General features: G+C 42.8%; 1 protein-coding gene across 1 annotated transcript; it reads left to right on the top strand.

Annotated features, from left to right (window-relative positions):
• ech1 (enoyl CoA hydratase 1, peroxisomal) lies at nt 1-11,023 on the top strand. Its single transcript, XM_066703808.1, has 10 exons — nt 1-223; nt 6,084-6,261; nt 8,012-8,100; nt 9,010-9,134; nt 9,523-9,571; nt 9,675-9,739; nt 9,883-9,953; nt 10,198-10,269; nt 10,351-10,501; nt 10,722-11,023. The coding sequence occupies exons 1-10, from the start codon at nt 187-189 to the stop codon at nt 10,824-10,826; spliced, it is 942 nt and encodes a 313-aa protein (XP_066559905.1). The 5' UTR covers nt 1-186; the 3' UTR covers nt 10,827-11,023.
• The last annotated feature ends 9,425 nt before the right edge of the window (nt 11,024-20,448 follow it).

Genomic DNA, 20,448 nt, shown 5'->3' with positions numbered 1-20,448 from the left:
GGCGTGCTCAACCATCTTGTGCACAGACAACTGTGCGCCGTAACTGTTTCAGCCTCTGAACAAAATGACGTCTGACGTGTATGGTTTACGTGCTTCAAATTCCTAACCGACGTGACGCCTTGTGTTTGCAATGTGTAGACGGCTGGTCCGCTGCTGTGGGACGGGGCTGTAGGTCGAGGTTGCGCGATGACGTCTGTAGCGCTGCGGCTTGTGTTCAGTAAAAGTAAGTAACAATGCATTATTCATATTTATAATAATAATCATAATAATACGATACTATACGCCTGTTTGCACCGCATGTGGAGGGGTATTTACATACAAATAGTATATACTGTACACGCACTATTGTACAAATGCTTTGAATGAATGATGTAGACATAAGATAGGTGCATAAGCTAATTGCCCCCAGTATGCAGTGTAAGTAGGATGTATTGCACTAAAGTATTTGAAACGCATTGAAGTCAACACGGCTAGGTCAAGAGAAAGTCGCTACTGACTGTGCACCCTGTACTTCGGACGGTTCTGGGACAACTGCCGTAAGTCCCGATATTAAATACATAATCATAATACTAGTAATGCATTCAGTTTGGTTCATGAATAGGAGTAAAAGAGACGCATGATTATTAATATCGCGCTATGAACGTACAGGGCGCTGAGCAGCCAGACTGCAGCGCAATGATCTGGGTGAAAGGTCACGCAAATTCAAATTCAAATTCAAAGGAGCTTTATTGGCAGGACTTACATAACAGAAACAGAAGTATTTACAAGTTGCCACAGAGAGAGACGGGAGAGTACAGGTGAGAGGTAGCCATCTTGTTGTTTGACTAGTTTCAGAATAGTCTTAGCATTGCTCATTTTGTTTTAAGTTTGCCTTAAATTGACGTTAGCATTGTCTGTAGTTTGCCTAAATTGAAGTCAATTCAGTTCAGCTGCTGAGTTGGTGAAAGTAAACAGGTTGTAGAAGGGAGTTGCTGTCTAGGACTTGCAGGAATTCTGTTGCAGGAGGAGCCAGGTGGGGCCAGTTAGGTGTGAATTGGGGGCAGGTAGACAAAAGCTACTTAAAGCAACTTGAGAAAGAGCTGTACTGTTTCTCGCTGACAAAAGTTAGGCAGTTGACTAGCAGCAGGAACCAAGAGAAGTATAAACAAACAAACAAACAAACAAACAAACAAGTAACATTTAGAAGAATTTGGCCACTACAGTGTCAGGTTTGCAGAATGATTGCCTTCCTGGATGAACTCATCCAAGAAGGCTTCATTTGTGAATGCCGTCGGCAGGTTGAAATCCTAGAGATCAAGGTTCGTGATCTTGAGGGTCAGCTTGTCGATCTGCGCTGTATTAGGGATATAGAAGAATTGGTCAATCAGCCCATGAGAGAGATGGTGTGCACACCAAAACCTAGAGAGAGTTGAGACCTTAGAGCAGGACAGTGTAGAGAACTGCTGGGTTACAGTAGGTCGTAACCGCAGAAAAGGGTGTGCACAACCCCTAGAGACACCCCAAGAGCTAGAATTGCCCAACAGGTTCCAACTGCTGGACACCGAGTTGGACCGTGACAGCTCAGAGGGTGATGGGGGGGCAGTTGAGCACCAGAGCACCATGGTGCCCACTCCCCCCCAGAAGAAGGAGGTAGTTATAGTAGGAGACTCAATTCTTAGAGGTGTAGATCACACAGTGTGTTCTAGTGACAAGGAGACCCGCATGGTATCTTGCCTGCCTGGTGCTCAGGTTGCAGATTACCTAAACTAGGTATGAGACGGCACTTAGAAGAGGTAGACTGGAGCACACTGGATACAGAGTTAGTTGAAAATGGATGGGTATATTTTAAGAATATACTACTTGAGGCTCAGGAGCAATTTGTACCAAAACTGATCAAATTGAGGAACAAAAAACACTGGCCAAAATGGTTTAATAGAGGTATGCAAAAAAATATAAAGAGGAAGAAAATGTTGTATAGCGCATACAAAAGGGATAGAGATTAAACAAAATACATAGAATATGTTGAGCTGCAAAGAGATCTTAAGAAAGGGATCAGGAAAGCAAAGAGGGAAATAGAAAGAAACATAGCTCTTGGAGCTAAAACTAATGCAAAGAGCTTTTTTCAATATTACAACAGCAAGCGGTCAATAAAGGAGGAGGTGAAACAGATAAAGGGCAAAAATGGAGGTATCTTGGAAAAGGAACAAGATGTGGCAAATGTTCTAAATGAGTATTTCACAGAGGTTTTTACAAAAAAAAAAAAACAGATGACATGCCACAGGTTGACAATCAGTCCAGTCAAACCCTAAGAGAGATCAGGATAAATGAGGAGGAGGTACTGAAGGGACTAGCAGAATTAAAAACAAACAAATCACCTGGGCCAGATGGGATATTTCAAACAGTACTTAAAGAAATTAGGGAAATTATTTATAGGCCGCCAACTCGATTATTCCAAATGACACTTAGAACAGGGGATGTGCCAACTGACTGGAAGACAGCAAATGTCATACCAATCCACAAGAAAAGGGACAAAACTGAGCCAGGAAATTACAGACCAATCAGTCTCACCTGCATCACCTGTAAGATGTTGGAAAAAATGATTAGACAGAAAATAGAGGAGCATCTTAATGAAAACCATATTCTTGGAGATAGTCAATGTAGCGTAAGGTACACTTATAAATTTCAATTAAAGAAGTGAATTTATAGTATCACCTTATCACGAATCCTGGAATCTTGTAGAACTCAATTTCTGTAATAATTGGACGCAGACACCAATTCCAAAGATATAAATTGTCAAATTTATTCAAAAACAAAGACTAAATGTAGCACTACACTAGTTATACAAAAGGGAAAAACTAATTAAAATTCAACTCTAGATCAACAAATCAAAGACAAATCACTTCCGTGACCAAATCAAAGACCATGGGATCGCATATGATAACACAAATATAAACACATTGACTACAATACCGGTTAGTAAGACGAAGGTGAGTATTATTAGTCAGACATTAAATAACTACGCAGGTTAGTATTTATGTCTGGTAACTTCTCGTTATATATATATCAGTCTCATTCACGTTTAGGTGCCGAGAAAGATCCTATCATTACTTGTTTCCACAATTTCCCTTAACTGATTATTATTCAATGATTAAGGATAGGCAGGGCCACCTATAATCTGGTGTCTATTAACTTGTGTCAATTTCAGACTAAACAGTTACACAGGAATGAGAAGATATGTCTCGGCGTTGACAGATTTTATTTCTAAAATTATCAACAAAACAGTTTAATGCAACACACATTTATATTTAAGAAAACTAAATGATATTACACATTCTAGAGTTATGAGTCACAGATTAACATTTCTAATTGATTTCTCAAATGTCACGAATCATGAACTCCAAACTGTTAAACTTATCTGAACTTCGTCGCAGAGAGGCCTCTCTGTCTTCGGGCTCAGATAACAGCACACGGCACGAGGTCCGTGTGGTTTGGAACAAAGGCAGTCCGGTTCGGCTTTGTCCAAGAACTTCCACTCAGTCGATGCACTTGGAAGTTGGGGTTTCGCGAATGTAGAGTCGTTTCCAAACAGATTTTCCACTGGTTTGAAGGCTCCAAGGTTGTGCACAAAATCTTCTTTGTAAGCAGGATTTCCACCGTAGTTACTTGAAGACAAAGTCTTTGAGGAAAGCAGGGCCCTGTTCGTTCCAAGGGTCAAGTTTCTTAAGACTCAATAGCTATTTAAATGACTGACACTTTCGTATACAGTCGACTTAGTCAATTGTCCAGCTGTAAAACTCCACTGATCAGGTGGGCACGGGCGGGCAGCGCAGTCTGTAAAGTTCTTTATTTAATAAAGTCCTTTAAAAGAATTCTTCGTACGGCTCAATCTCCTTTTCCCAGTTTAACTCTTCTGTTGCCGGCAAAGACTTGGTTGGTTTCTGGTTCCGGTTCTGGCAACAGAGCTACAGGTTGAGCTGTGGCAGCGAGTTACTGGTTCAGGTGAGAGAGAGAGAGAGAAAGACTGTCCGCTGTTCCTTATAGTCTGTCAGATCAATAGGTGATTGGTTCTTGAGTTTTTGAGATTGGATTTCGGTTTCAGCCCCCAGTGTCCTATTGGAGGGGGGCTTGATTTATGACTGATGTCAATCCATGCCATCTTTTGGAAATGCCGGTTGGCCCGGGTTTGTAGCTCTATGTCGGGATTTCGGCTCTCGTCCACTTCAAAGAGTTTTTATCACCTACAGGCCCCTTTCTCCAGACATTTCATAGCAGGATTCCAACCTATTTGGCCTCTTCTTGGTGCCATCCTCCCCAAAACTGTCACTTTGATGCAAACCAGTTCCAAGCTGATGAGCTAAGGAAATCTGATAACTTTGGGGGGGGAGAGGTCTTCTTTAGATCAGTGCTTCAGCTCAGAGCCCAAATGCTCTTATCAAAATACACCCAACATAACGCTACATCAACATGGGTTTAGACGAGGCAGATCATGTCTTACTAATTTATTAAAAAAATTTGAACATGCAACTGCAGCTGTAGATCATGTGAAAGCATATGATATGATATACTTTGATATTCAAAAAGCTTTTGATAAGGTTCCACACCAAAGACTGATCCTCAGATTGGAAGCTGTAGGCATTCAGGGTAATGTAAGTAGATGGATTATGAACTGGTTGATGTTTAGGAAACAGAGGGTGTCGATTAGAGGAGTCTCTTCTAACTGAAGTGAGGTTGTTAGTGGAGTTCCACAGGGATCAGTACTAGGGCCTGTGCTTTTTCTAATCTATATTAATGATCTGGACTCTGGGATAGTTAGCAAACTTGTCAAATTTGCTGATACTAAAATAGGTGGCTCAGCAGATACAATTTCGGCAGCACAGGTTATTCAAAGGGACTTGGATAATATTCAGTTGTGGGCTGACACCTGGCAAATGAAATTCAATGTGGACAAGTGCAAGGTACTACATGCAGGTAACAAAAATGTCCACTATAATTACACTATGAGAGGTACAGATCTAGATGAAATAACGCATGAGAAAGACCTAGGAGTCTATGTGGACTCCTCACTTTCTCCATCCAAGCAATGTGGGGAAGCAATAAAAAAGGCAAACAGAATGCTAGGGTATATTGTCAAAAGTGTAGAATTGAGAACAAGGGCAGTGATGTTCAGACTGTACAATGCACTAGTTAGAGCTCATCTGGATACTGTGTGCAGTTCTGGGCTCCACACTTCAAGAAAGATATCGCTGCTCTAGAGGCAGTTCAGAGGAGAGCAACCAGACGTATTCCAGGTCTGAAGGGAATGTCCTACTGAGAGATTGAGGAACTGAACCTTTTCACCCTGGAACAGAGGAGACTACGTGGGGACTTGAGCCAAGTCTTCAAAATCATGAAAGGCACCGACCACATCAAACCAGAGGAGCTTTTCCAGATCAGCAGGGACACACGGACCCGGGGACACAAATGGAAATTGGGCTTCAAGGCATTCAAAACAGAAAACAGGAGACACTTCTTTACACAGAGAGTCATCACAATCTGGAACAAACTCCCCAGCGATGTGGTTGAAGCTGAAAGTTTGGGAACATTTGAAAATAGTCTGGATAGGATCCTTGGATCACTTCGATATTAATGAACACCAAATGAGCACGATGGGGCAAATGGCCCCCTCTCGTTTGTAAACTTTCTTATGTTCTAACAGTATTGCCAAAGCAGGTACAATATAACCAATCAACATCAGTTTTACATAGTGTAACACTCGTGTCTTTGCATATCAGCGCTGTCACTACAAGTTCAGGAACAGATTTGGTTGTAGATTGTCAAGTTATTATTATTATTATTATTATTATTATTATTATTATTATTATTGTCCAATCTCACTCTCCCTCTTTACTTTATTTTCTCCTTTTTCTCGCTATACCCGTCTCCTCCTTTTCTTCCCCCCCTCCATCCATATCTCTCTCTCCATATATCACCCATCTCTTCCCATTCCCCTCTTTTCCCAATTCTCCTTTCCCTTACTCCCCTCTCTGTAAACCCTTCCTCCAATGCCCCCTCACCCCCCCTTTCTCTCTTTCCACTCATCCTCCGCACTCTCCCTCTTTCTCCAGATCGTGCAGTGTGGACACCCAGACTGGCCATGGTCAGGGCGATGTCGGGCTCGGAACAAGCCCCCCCACCTCCCCCCACCTTCGAGACGCTGCGTGTTACCCAGTTAACCGATGCCGTGACCCACGTGGAGCTGAACCGGCCTGCGAAGAGGAACGCCATGAACAAAGCATTCTGGAGGTAACACCCCCCCCATTTCCCCAGACCTTTTATTTATTATCATATTTTTATTTTATTTCTTGGCAGACGCCCTTATCCAGGGCGACTTACAACATACACTCACCTAAAGGATTATTAGGAACACCATACTAATACTGTGTTTGACCCCCTTTCGCCTTCAGAACTGCCTTAATTCTACGTGGCATTGATTCAACAAGGTGCTGAAAGCATTCTTTAGAAATGTTGGCCCATATTGATAGGATAGCATCTTGCAGTTGATGGAGATTTGTGGGATGCACATCCAGGGCACGAAGCTCCCGTTCCACCACATCCCAAAGATGCTCTATTGGGTTGAGATCTGGTGACTGTGGGGGCCAGTTTAGTACAGTGAACTCATTGTCATGTTCAAGAAACCAATTTGAAATGATTCGACCTTTGTGACATGGTGCATTATCCTGCTGGAAGTAGCCATCAGAGGATGGGTACATGGTGGTCATAAAGGGATGGACATGGTCAGAAACAATGCTCAGGTAGGCCGTGGCATTTAAACGATGCCCAATTGGCACTAAGGGGCCTAAAGTGTGCCAAGAAAACATCCCCCACACCATTACACCACCACCACCAGCCTGCACAGTGGTAACAAGGCATGATGGATCCATGTTCTCATTCTGTTTACGCCAAATTCTGACTCTACCATCTGAATGTCTCAACAGAAATTGAGACTCATCAGACCAGGCAACATTTTTCCAGTCTTCAACTGTCCAATTTTGGTGAGCTTGTGCAAATTGTAGCCTCTTTTTCCTATTTGTAGTGGAGATGAGTGGTACCCGGTTGTACGTGTTGTGGCTTCACAAATGCTTTGCTGCATACCTCGGTTGTAACGAGTGGTTATTTCAGTCAAAGTTGCTCTTCTATCAGCTTGAATCAGTCGGCCCATTCTCCTCTGACCTCTAGCATCAACAAGGCATTTTCGCCCACAGGACTGCCGCATACTGGATGTTTTTCCCTTTTCACACCATTCTTTGTAAACCCTAGAAATGGTTGTGCGTGAAAATCCCAGTAACTGAGCAGATTGTGAAATACTCAGACCGGCCCGTCTGGCACCAACAACCATGCCACGCTCAAAATTGCTTAAATCACCTTTCTTTCCCATTCAGACATTCAGTTTGGAGTTCAGGAGATTGTCTTGACCAGGACCACACCCCTAAATGCATTGAAGCAACTGCCATGTGATTGGTTGGTTAGATAATTGAATTAATGAGAAATTGAACAGGTGTTCCTAATAATCCTTTAGGTGAGTGTAAGTGCAATACAAAGTGCAAGAATACAGTTAAGCCCCACAGTGTGAAGTACTGCAGTTTACTGTAGTATAGCGCAGATCAGTACCTTACATTGCAGTAGTAGGTAGTGGCCAGTATATTACTGTACTGTTTGTAATGAGGCCCACTGTGTGTATGAGCTCGTTACAGTGACGTCACCCCTCTGTGAAATGCGTAGAGTGCATAAACCACCCTCGTCAGGAGTCTTTTGGGCTAGCGTGTTTACCTCTACTTGGTGGAGCTAATGCATGCGTGTGGGTGTGGTTTGAGCCCAAGCTGGGGTCCTGCACACGCTACAGGTTGTTCAACTATATCTGGCCCCACAGGGTGGTTGAGCACAGAGTTGAGATGACTGTGTTTTTTTTTTGTTTTTTGTTTTTTATTTTTCTCCCTGTTGACCTTTTCTATGTCCCTCTCCTTCTTCCTTTTCTCTCTCTCTCTCGTTCGTTCAGGGAGATGGTTGAGTGTTTCTCTCAGATCTCCGAAGACCCAGAGTGCCGCGCTGTTGTGGTGTCTGGAGCCGGAAAGACCTTCACTGCTGGTGAGAGAGGGAGAGCAGGGACGCTGCTTGTCTCTGTGAGTGCAAGTGTAGGTTTGCATTCAGAATACGGCACTCGGATGCCTCCGAGTCAGTTTAACATAAAGGGATACTTTGGTATTTTGGCATTTTAACCTGATTGAGTCATACGAATCAGTGGAAACCTTTTTAAATTCTGTGTCCAGTTTGAAGAAATTATATTTTTTTGTTTCATTAGCTTAGCACAAATCCTTTAATTCAGTGGTCGCAAAACACTGATTCTCAAGAACCGGCTAATAGACCTTATAAATACATTTGTACAATTGTAATTTGATGAATATGTTTAAAAGTGTGTTTCTGTTGGAACTATCTCACCAAACTACGCATTTCATCAGCTATCAAGGATATGCTCGCTCTGTTGAATGAAAACACAGTGCAGGCAGAATCAGGAAGTATGTGGAAACTCATTTCTTATGATTACCAGTAAGTTAACGAATATGTTGAACTATTCATTTACTTTTTATAGTATTGTAAGACTACAAATGACAAATGGTCAAGCTTTTGAGTATTTAAAAGGTCTATTAGCTGGTTCTTGAGAGTCAGCGTTTTGCGACCATTGACTTACAGCAATTGTGCTAAGCTAATGAAACGAAAAATTCTATTTTCTTCAAACTGAATGCATGGAGTTAAAACCGGTTTCCACTAATTCAAATGACTCTGGGCGAGTAAGCAATCAGGCTAAAATGCCAAAATACTGAAGAATCACTTTAAGAATGACTGCTTATTCAATAATGGCCTACATAATAAAACAATTATCATTTTAGATATGGAAAATAACTCTGAATTGTACCCATTTTAATAATAATGAATGCTGTTCCTTACAGTGTTGCTTTGTGCAGCACTAGTTATCCCATTGTGTTGTTGTGTTGTGAGGTATTGACCTGATGGACATGGCCAGCATTTTCATGCAGTCAGAGGAGGGCGACACGGCCCGAGCTGCCTGGAAACTGCGGCGCACCATACAGCTGTACCAGGACACCTTCACTGTCATCGAGAAGGTGAGAGAGACACCGTCACTGTCAGAGAGAGGGTCAGGGAAGGGGATGGTTCTGTTGGTAGTGTTCAGTTTCAAAGGTATGGGCTGTGGGGAGGGAGGGGTGTAGATATTAGTTTTGATTTTGTATTCTCAGGTGTGGGAGGAGGAACTTCAATATTTATGTGGGAATTAAGGGAACGGTATATGTATTTATTTATTTACTATTATTTATATTTACTGTTATTATTGCTATGTCTTCATTTTAATAGTTGGTCATGCCAATTAAGCTCTTTTGAGTAGGAGAGGGGGAGGGAGAGACACCTTCACTGTCATAGACAAGGGGAGGAAGGGAGAGGGAGTGGGGCAGGCAGACGGAGAGAGACACTTTTGACGTCTTGTTGTGTCCACAGTGTCCGAAGCCGGTCGTGGTGGCTGTCCATGGGGCTTGCGTGGGGGCAGGTCAGTCAGTCAGTCAGTCAGTCTGTCTGTCTCTCTCTCTCTCTCTCTCTCGCAATCGCTCTGTCTGTCTGACTGAATGTGTGTCTCACTCATTCCCTCTCAGGTGTAGATCTGATCTCTGCCTGTGATATCAGACTGTGCAGTCAGGATGCCTGGTTCCAAATCAAGGTGAGACACTCCTCCCTGATCGCTCAGTTCAGCTCAGAGCTGCTATGCCTTCTCAATAGCAGTGACCTCACTCAGCCCTCTCTCCTCTCTGTCCCTGTGTGTTCACGGACAGTAACCCTCCCCCTCTCCCTCTCTTTCTACAGGAAGTTGACATTGGGCTGGCAGCAGATGTGGGGACTCTACAGCGCCTCCCCAAAGCGATTGGCAGCCGGAGGTGAGCGCAGTCCCCCCACCCCCACCTCTTCCGGCCAGTTGCTCTTTTTCTGTTTGAAATTTAAATGGAAAACACAAAGCAGTTCCAGTCTGTTTCAATTCAGTTTAGATCTACAGTCCTCTCTTCCCCACTCCCTCTTTTGGTGCAACTGAAATTATGCTAAAATACTGTGTGTGGTTCACGAGGACAGGGGGTGCAGTTGTCGTTCTGTTCAAGCCTCTCTCTCTGTCCATGTGTGTTTCAGCCTGGTGAATGATCTCGCTCTCACGGCCAGGAAGATGTGGTCTGATGAAGCCAAAAGCTGCGGACTCATTAGGTTTGTCTTTGGGCCTATTTGAGTTTTTCTCTCTCTCTCTGTGCACTATATAGACAGTAACCCCTCCCTCTCTCTGTGTAGCCGTGTGTTTGCTGACCACGAGGCTCTGATGGCGGGGGCTCTGGCCATTGCCGAGGAGATTGCGGCCCGTAGCCCAGTGGCGGTCCAGGGCACCAAGGTCAACCTGCTGTACTCCCGTGACCACAGTGTGCAGGAAAGCCTGGACTACATTGTGAGTGGACACCGCACTGGGCACTATACACTCCATGGTTGCAGTTTGTGTTGCACGTTTCATATGCTTTTATGTTCAGTTGGCACTCAGAGAGACTTAAATAAACGACAACATGTATACGGCAAATTATTTCCACACACACAGAGTACACTGGACACTTGTTACTGGGTATTCTTGTGTTGTTGTGTGTAGGGGTTGATTGTTTTGTGTTGTTGCTCAGGCCACCTGGAACATGAGCATGCTGCAGACAGAGGACATTATCAAGTCGGCACAGGCTTCGCTGGAGAAGAAGAGTCCCAAACAAGTGCCTTTCAGCAAACTGTGAGAGGGTGAGGGCGGAGTGGACAGTGGGTGAAGGGTATGGGAGAGGGAGCTGGTGGCACAGAGGACTCTGGGTACCCAGCCTTGCTATGTCAGCAAGCTGCACAGCGCACACTGCGGCCAGTCTTCATTGATCATTAATGACAGTTATAATTTTGTCTCTGTGTTTTGTTGAATAAAGTATTGTTTGACACCAAATAATGTTTGTTAGGATTATTTGTTCTTCAGTGCTAGGGTAGTAAGACTTGATATTTATGTAACGTCATGTATAGTTTGTATGTGTATATATTTCAGTCAATCAGATTAGATCAAGTCGGTTCATATCTACTTATTCAAGTTATTCCAGATCAGATCACCATCTTCCAGAAGTTAGGCAGCATATCAGAATTCACATAAAGGTACACTACCGGTCAAAAGTTTTAGAACACCTCCATTTTTCCAGTTTTTATTAAAATGTACGCAGTTTAATGTCTCAATGTACTCTGAAATTAAAGCATAGAACAAATGAACAATTGGAGATAGAAAAGAAATCATGGAATAGTTTTGTTTAACAAAATGTAACCCCTTTAACTGACAAACCCCTCTGGTACCCTTAAAAGGGGGGGTTGGGGGGATACTTGGTCCGAGTAGGAACACAGAATCTCAGAAAATACTGACAATTATGACATATTCTGGAACCAGACAGTGTACTGATCAAGACAGGACCATCCATGTTTTGGTAGAAGCAACACACACCCGTAGAGAGCTCAAAATGTCAAGATGGAAAACCCTGTTTACAGTGTACTAATACACAACGATTTTACATAATTGGATCTGAACTTTTCTGTGTTTGATAGAATCAAATACTATATACTGGGTTAATCGTTCGGTTTGTTCTGAACAAAACAAGCCTATTTGCAAAGAAATCCGATTGAAACTGAGTGATCTGTGACCGTCTGAATGAGACACCCCCCCCCCACTGGAGCAGACTGCGCGTTTACCCCCCAGGCTCTGAATGATGGCAGGCGACAAGGAAACTGCAGATCGGATGTGTTTGAGAATAAGCTTTCAAACGATGTGCGCATTGTAGGAATACAGTGTAACTTCTATGCACAGGAGCTGCACGTAACACTGCCAAATAATAAGAGGGTGTAGTTATTTTTCAGTCTTTGGTAACCTAAACTTTTTTTTTTTTTTAACCTCTGGCAGTTTAGTGCTTACTTTTGTACCATTTCAGGTTATTCACTGGACTTGAACTGCTTAAATTTCAATAACCAAGTTTAACAAAACTGAAAAAATATTGTACATTTCAGAGTTATATAGAAGGCTTTTTCAGGGAACTAATGGGTTAATAACTTACAGCAGTTGTGCAGCAATGGAAGTAAATAAAGCCTTGAAAGTTGATGCTAACAATTCCTACAGGTGTCCCAATGTTTGATGATTACTTACAAACCCTCTGTCTGTATAAAAGCAGTGTTGGAACAGACTTACTACACCCTCTTAAGGATTTTTTGGACGGTATTGTACTGCAGGAAGTAGTATATTGCTATCATAATGGTGAGAAAAAGGCAATTAACAAAGGAAGACAGACAGACCATTATAACCCTTAAAAGTGTAAGTCTTTCCTGTAGAGAAATTGCAAAGAAAGCCAAGGTGTCAGTGAGTAGTTTCCTACACCACTTACATATATAGACACATACATAAATAAATATATATTATATTGTGTGTGTGTTTCTGTATGTGTGTATATATACACTCACCTAAAGGATTATTAGGAACACCATACTAATACTGTGTTTGACCCCCTTTCGCCTTCAGAACTGCTTTAATTCTACGTGGCATTGATTCAACAAGGTGCTGAAAGCATTCTTTAGAAATGTTGGCCCATATTGATAGGATAGCATCTTGCAGTTGATGGAGATTTGTGGGATGCACATCCAGGGCACGAAGCTCCTGTTCCACCACATCCCAAAGATGCTCTATTGGGTTGAGATCTGGTGACTGTGGGGGCCAGTTTAGTACAGTGAACTCACTGTCATGTTCAAGAAACCAATTTGAAATGATTTGACCTTTGTGACATGGTGCATTATCCTGCTGGAAGTAGCCATCAGAGGATGGGTACATGGTGGTCATAAAGGGATGGACATGGTCAGAAACAATGCTCAGGTAGGCCGTGGCATTTAAACGATGCCCAGTTGGCACTAAGGGGCCTAAAGTGTGCCAAGAAAACATCCCCCACACCATTACACCACCACCACCAGCCTGCACAGTGGTAACAAGGCATGATGGATCCATGTTCTCATTCTGTTTACGCCAAATTCTGACTCTACCATCTGAATGTCTCAACAGAAATCGAGACTCATCAGACCAGGCAACATTTTTCCAGTCTTCAACTGTCCAATTTTGGTGAGCTTGTGCAAATTGTAGCCTCTTTTTCCTATTTGTAGTGGAGATGAGTGGTACCCGGTGGGGTCTTCTGCTGTTGTAGCCCATCCGCCTCAAGGTTGTACGTGTTGTGGCTTCACAAATGCTTTGCTGCATACCTCGGTTGTAACGAGTGGTTATTTCAGTCAAAGTTGCTCTTCTATCAGCTTGAATCAGTCGGCCCATTCTCCTCTGACCTCTAGCATCAACAAGGCATTTTCGCCCACAGGACTGCCGCATACTGGATGTTTTTCCCTTTTCACACCATTCTTTGTAAACCCTAGAAATGGTTGTGCGTGAAAATCCCAGTAACTGAGCAGATTGTGAAATACTCAGACCGGCCCGTCTGGCACCAACAACCATGCCACGCTCAAAATTGCTTAAATCACCTTTCTTTCCCATTCAGACATTCAGTTTGGAGTTCAGGAGATTGTCTTGACCAGGACCACACCCCTAAATGCATTGAAGCAACTGCCATGTGATTGGTTGGTTAGATAATTGCATTAATGAGAAATTGAACAGGTGTTCCTAATAATCCTTTAGGTGAGTGTACATATATGTATGTATGCATATGTGTATATAAATGTATACTGTGGTTTCAGACAACATGACGTCAACGTTCTCGACAATGTTAAAAAATGTCCTGTACAAAAACGGTAAAGAACTGGCAGCAGGGTTGCCAGCAAGTTATTGTAAAATTAACGTTATCTTGTTGTAGCTGAAATTTACAGTTTACTACTGTTTTTGCAAATAAAGCATAAAGCTGTTATTTTACTACCTTAAAAGTAAAATACTGACAAAAGGGTCAGCAGTTAATTACTGTTTATTTGCACATTTTCACAAGAGGCATATTTGCAGGATTTTACTGTAAACTACAGTACAAATACACTACATGCTACTGTATAAGCTATTGAGTAATGGACTGCTAGCAAAAAGGACTACAATGTGTTTACTTTTTTATCCTAAACCTTGTGACTTAATACATTATTTCTTTGTCTTGCTATAAAAATGCCATGTTTTAATACAGTGTATAAATGTAGCCTTTGAAATAGTGACTTAAACTTTTAACACCAATAATACAGCTTCAAAGTGTCTTCTCAAAACATGTCTCTATTTGCAAAAACCCATTCTTGCAAAACATCTGTACAAAATTAGAAGGCAATTGGTAAGACAAAGCCCAAAGCTGATTTGGGTAAATAAACTTAAATTTCAGCCATATAAATAATAAATACATATTATAACAAACAATTACAAATCTTGCAGTCTGTCCAAACACTGAACTCTGGACACAAACAAAGACTGAGTAAGTTAGTAAATAACTGAGAAAGTGGCTGAATGAATGACTAAAACAGTGTGTGTTTGTGTGAGTGTGTGTGTGTGAAAGTGTTTGTGTGTGAGAGAGAGTGTTCGTATTTGAGTGTGTTGAGTATGTGTGTGTGTGTGAATGACTGGGTTCACCGACTTATATAATGTCCCACTCAAAGTCCATTAGTTTCTTCAGTAGACTGGAGACACGAGGATTGATTGATGTCATCTTTTTCTGGGCGAGCTTCCCCGTACGCTTTGACAGGACTTTATCTCGTCTGGCCTTGGTGCCTCTCTGTGTTCATAATTAGTATGGGAAAAAAGTTTACTCACTGAGATTATATAAATATAGCAAAGTCTATTCTTGTATCAAGAACACTGCCCTTGACTACATTAGGTGTAGTTAATGTTACATTTTAGCATCTTTTTAGAAGTTAAGCATCGTCACTGGTAAATCAATATATAAACATGGTTCAGATTGTCAATGAGATCATTGATGGAAGCCTCTGGAACCCCAAGTGAAGCCAACTTCTTGTTTAGTTTGTAAAGTAAGTGTGACTGGTTGACATCATAAATTGACTGCATATCTTCAATGGTAGTCTGAATGACAGAGGCTGGAAGCAGCAACTTTCCCTGTAATTTCAGATAAAATAGTGCAAGATTCTTCAAAAATAAGGTCTCATCAATATTTTCTGGAGTAACCCCCAAATGCTCGCTATTTCCAACTACATCAATATTTTCATCTGATATCATATCATTGTCATTATTTTTAGAGCTTCCAGCTTTAGTCACAAGTGCTGCAGCAACAATGGATTCAGTTAGGTTTATGTTTTCTGGATAGGTGAGAGGTAAATGTAGATAGTACTGCAAATAATTTATCACATTGCTATAAAGGGGCATGCCGCTGTTCGTCCCTCTTTAATGTACACTTTGTGAATAAAACTGAGTAAGTGTATCACATTTGGTACTACACAAGTCAACATGGCATGCTAGGTCTACTGGGCACAGATGTGATCTAGGCTCTATCACACGCTCCTTGTGATGTCTGTAAAGATGTGATTTCGAAGCTGCAAATTTTTGGAAGGTCTTATTGCAGTCCTGGACACAACACAGAGGAACCAATTTAGGAGTATTGCTGTGAAGTCTCATGTGTTTCACATAGGCCACTGTAGTACTACACTGATGTCCACAGATCTGACATAGAAACATGCTGACAAGTCAATCTGTGCAGTCCTTGGGTATGAAAGAAAACTCAATCTCAACAAAAAAGATCTCCACCTGCTCAAATGTCCATTAACACGCTGTGCTGAGCAAAATAACATTAGAATACAAATCAGCAACAGTTAAACTGTGAATATTAATCATCCTGTCTGAATATTCTATCACCAACTTGGACCGACACAATTCAAAATACAGCCAACAAGAAACGAAACAATCATAACACTCTTACAGAAAAGATTTCCCCTGCAAACAGACATATGTACAAATTAGAAAAAGCAAATATTCAAGGGCACAGAAATCAACGTTTTGACGAACGATGCAGGTTTTGGTAAATTACTGTAATTGTTTAGTTAGTTAAACTAGCAAGATAATATTCGCAAACAAGCTGCCTGTCATTTCAGCGCTACAGAGACAGCAAAGCAACATTATTTAAATAAAATTTGCATCGTTGTTTGAAGGCTGCAATCAATAACTAATTCAAAATTGCCTTAAATGCAATATTATTGACTATTTATTTGTATAAAATCAAAAGAATAATTTTGACTCGAGACAAAGGTTGTAAAAGAATGCCAGACAATTTTAGAATTAATTGTATCTAGTTTGAGGTATCTGTGACAATCCCTGAATTAGTTATTGATTTTGTTATGGCTTTAAATGGCTATTGGCGAATGTCTGTTGAATGTCTGTTGAATGTGTGAATATAGAACCAACTTTACCTCGATAAAGTCATTTAACCAACCAAAATTAACAGTAATGTACTGCGTTTAAATATAACAGGATTATACTGTTGATATTTTGAAGTAAATTAACAGCATTTTGTAATGCCTTGGATTATTATTATTATTATTATTATTATTATTATTATTATTATTATTATTATTATTTTAATCAGCTACACTGAACTACTGCAGGTGTCCTCTACACAGCAGTACACAAAGCACATTCATAACACAATCTTTGCTGCAACAAATACAATATTTTTGACATGGACACTGTCCCGCATCAGTATCGTTGTGTCTATAACTGTAGGATTTCATAAAATGCTGTATAGGAATCGTAAGACATTAAGAAGTATTCTATCTAAATCAAGAGACATTAAATTGACCCGGTTTAATGTATGTAGCTACTGAATTGAAAACGTACTGTATCTGTTATTTATGATTTATGACTAGCTTTGGGAGTTTATTTATGTAATTTGTAAGTGAATATGTGCTGTATCTGTTATTTAGGATATAATATAGCGCAACTTGTTTTTAGCACAGCTTGTGATATTGTGACCTTAACTGGTGATTATAGCAAGTAGTGATTTGAAAACTGAAAACGTGTTGATCAAAAACATGTGTTTAACATCTGCCATACAATACCAGACATTTTTCATTCGGCCAGTCAATATTATTGGTCTCGGACCCCGGTGTCTGTGAATATGGTGTCTCATTTTATGATGAACTACTTTCACTGAGAATGTGAAAACCAAGTTTCTGTCATGTGTTTAACATGCTATGAACGCAGGGGTGTCAGGTGGGAAATCCCGCAACAAACGGTGAGACGTAGAAGGCGGGGAATGGCTGCTCTAAACGCAACTCAACTGAAATCCGCCTGGTTCCGCAACGCGACTCTTCTTATTCTGTTAATATCGGAGCTTTGTTTGAGCCCAAAACCATGAAGGTATCAGAGGTTTGTAGCCGACCTCCTCAACACTCAATTACATTAAATTACATGATCAAAAGCATAGAGCAAATCTGCAGTATAGCATATAGTAACAGCAATCACTGAACTGAACACCTTCAAAAATAAGCATTTAAAAAGTGATACTGTAGTTTCCTTTCTTCGCCTAGAACAGAAATGTCTGTCAAATAAATCAATAAAGAAAACAGACAAACAATGTATTTGGACAATTTCTTGAACAGACGGTTAATCGGGCAGTTTTTGGACGGTTGTGCTGCTGTGGGCAGTTGGTGGGCTGCGGCAGTTATGCCGTCACATGACCAATTTGTTATTTTATAAATTGAAGGCAGAAGTCAACAACACTCACAGTTGTACTGGTACAATGAGAGTGCAAGATCGCACCTTTGAAGTTTATGAGATATACCATACCCTACAGTACTGGAGTTTGAAGAGGAAATTGCATCTGAAATCAGGAGAAGGCTTAGAGTAATAATTAAAGCACAGTTTCAAGGTAAGACAGTGTTTCCCCCAGAAAATTACATAGACATGGTGGGCTGCTTCAGGGTTGTTTATGGGGGTTGGTAGCAGCAGCAAACAAGAGTAGGGGTGGAGCAAAAGCCAGGGCACTTGTTAATTTCATTTTTTTTTACGTTCACACAGGTTTTTGGCCAGAGTTAGCTGCGGGAAGCCTTGAGTTTATGTCAACACTGGTAGCGATATTGTTACACGTAGTTTCACCTTAGCCATGGAACCAATATGACGCTATGTGGGTTTTCCTTACCTGCTGGTCAACATATAAGGGCATATTTCTTGCAGTATGTATGTGTCACATACACTGATACCTGAGTTTCCGTCTCTCTGTCTGTCTGTGTTGCAGCATGTCAGTGGTGGTTCTGCTGTACCTCCTCCTGGGTGGGGTAGTGCAGAGCCCCCTGATGGAGGGGGAAGATCAGTGCAGGTTGGAGATGCAGGTCCATGACAGGGTGTGGGAGAGGTATCTGAACCTCATGCTGCAGACCTTTCACCAGGAGATCAACTGCCTGAGTCAGAGGGCATCAGCAGAGGTCATGCTTTGGTGGAGTTGGGAGGAATGTACCTGGAGGACTCTGACCCGAAGGCATGGGTACTGGTTTCTGGGAGTGGGGTTGGTCCTGTGTGGGCTGGTCTTCTGGGGCCTGTGTGGGCTAATCTTCTGGGGCCTATGCTTTAGGAGGAGAAGGTGGAAGAAGGAGGTTCTAGTTGACACTGTGGTTTACAGAGTACAGGGACAGGTGGATGAGGATGGATCTGAAGGAGGACGAGAGGCAGACACAAATTCGGAGATGGAGACAGAAGCAGAGACAGAGGTTGACACAATGGCAGAGCATGAGAAAGAAGCAAATGCAGAGCCAGAGGTTGACACAATGGCAGAGCAGATGCTGACAGACCAGCTTAAAGTCACCTCTAAATGGGGTGTAGGCGGCTCAGGCAGAGATAGCTGTTTTGTCCAGGGAGTGGTGGAACATCTCCTGGATGTGGCACGGGGCTCCAGCCAGCTGTGTAGTGATGTGTTGCAGGAAGGCTGTCTGGGTGTGGGCAGCCAGTTTGAGGGCTGTTGGAACAGTGGCAGACAGCAAGACTCTGACTTTGATATGTTGGTGGTCATCAGCCCGCCCTACGCTTTCTCCTTCCATGTGGAGCTTGGCTATAGCGAGACTAGCAATCCCTTGGCTTGGGTGCCCCCCACTGACTACCACGGAGAGGGAAGGGTGCGTTTAATGAGGGTCTTCCCGCCCTCTCTGGGAATGTCACCCAGGCCTTGTGAGCTGAAGAGCAGTGTGGAGTGGATGGTACCCGGGGAGTACCTGGAGCCAGCCCTGGTGCTGCAGTGGCTGGGAAGTGTTCTAAAGAAGTCCTGGGGCCAAAGAAAAACTATGAAGGTGAGCTTTGGGGAAGCGGTGTGTCCTTGCAGGCTGCGGGTCGAGAATCCTTCAGGCCAGAGCCTGTGGGTGAACCTGGTGCCCGCAGTGAGAGTGGAAGGCACCGATGTGTTCCTGGTGACCCAGGGACCCGTACTGCGACCTCCCGACCAGTGGAGCCAGTGCTTCAGTGTGGACGAGGGCAACTTCCTGCGGGACGTGACTCAGAGGATGGCGAGTGATTCGTGCCACCTCAAATGTCTGCGTATGCTCTCCCTCGCCAACACCCAGCCAGTGTCTCGCAGCCCCACAGTCCCCTTCTCCTCCTTCCTGACCTCCAACCATCTGAAGACGGTCCTGCTGTTCATGTTGTCTGTATGGCCCAAGCCACAGTTTTGGACGGAGGGGCAGCTGGCTGTGCGGCTCCAGGACGCTCTGGATTTGCTGCGGAGACACCTGGAGCACAAGCAACTCTTCCACTTTGCGGTGTGGACCCGGGCCCTGGGCTTGCGCCAGGAGTTCTCCCAAACCTCACCCATCAACCTCTTCGAGCCACTGAAGCAGGACCCCAATCTGCACATGGTGGCAATGAAAGACCTCGAGCGGCTAACTGCACGGCTCAGTCCCTTCACACAGACGTCTGAAGTCCAGACATAGAAGTGGAGTGTGAGGTATCTGCCACTGCCCCCTGAATGAAGAGGCTGTACAGAACCAAACCAAAACCCCCCAAAACAATTAATAAAATTGTTATTTTCTTGTCAAGCCTGCAGGTGCTGTTGTGTTCCTATGAGCCCGTGTGACTGATTGGATCCTTCTGTCATTACTTTCTGCTGCCTGTAGCTCAGGACTCTGGGCTTGCCGATAATGTCCCCCTGAAACAGAATGCCTGATTGGATATTCAGTAGGGGTTAGAAGAATATGAATCATTGCTTGCAGGATTATCTTCCCTTGTCTCCATCACAGGCTGGTGGTGAGCGGTGTGGGGATTCCCACTACTAAACATCTTCTAAGTGCCTCCCACTGAGCCTGATACGGCACCGTGAATCGAGCTTCACTGGGGCTCCTCTGCAGGCCCTCACACGACTACATCATCGCAAGGGTTAATCTATTAACATGTTGTGATTCAGACAGCGT

Source organism: Amia ocellicauda, chromosome 5, assembly GCF_036373705.1.
Source record: "Amia ocellicauda isolate fAmiCal2 chromosome 5, fAmiCal2.hap1, whole genome shotgun sequence".
NCBI lineage: Eukaryota > Metazoa > Chordata > Actinopteri > Amiiformes > Amiidae > Amia > Amia ocellicauda.
The sequence above is the reverse complement of the archived record's forward strand: the minus strand, read 5'-3'. Positions and strand labels throughout refer to the sequence as shown.

Bases quoted from the DNA above. Each gene is read 5' to 3' on its own strand.
- ech1 (XM_066703808.1), top strand. From the start codon at position 187: ATGACGTCTGTAGCGCTGCGGCTTGTGTTCAGTAAAA. The intron at 8,101-9,009 runs GTGAGAGAGGGA...TTGTGTTGTGAG, and splicing joins CGGAAAGACCTTCACTGCTG to GTATTGACCTGATGGACATG. The intron at 10,502-10,721 runs GTGAGTGGACAC...GTTGTTGCTCAG, and splicing joins AGGAAAGCCTGGACTACATT to GCCACCTGGAACATGAGCAT.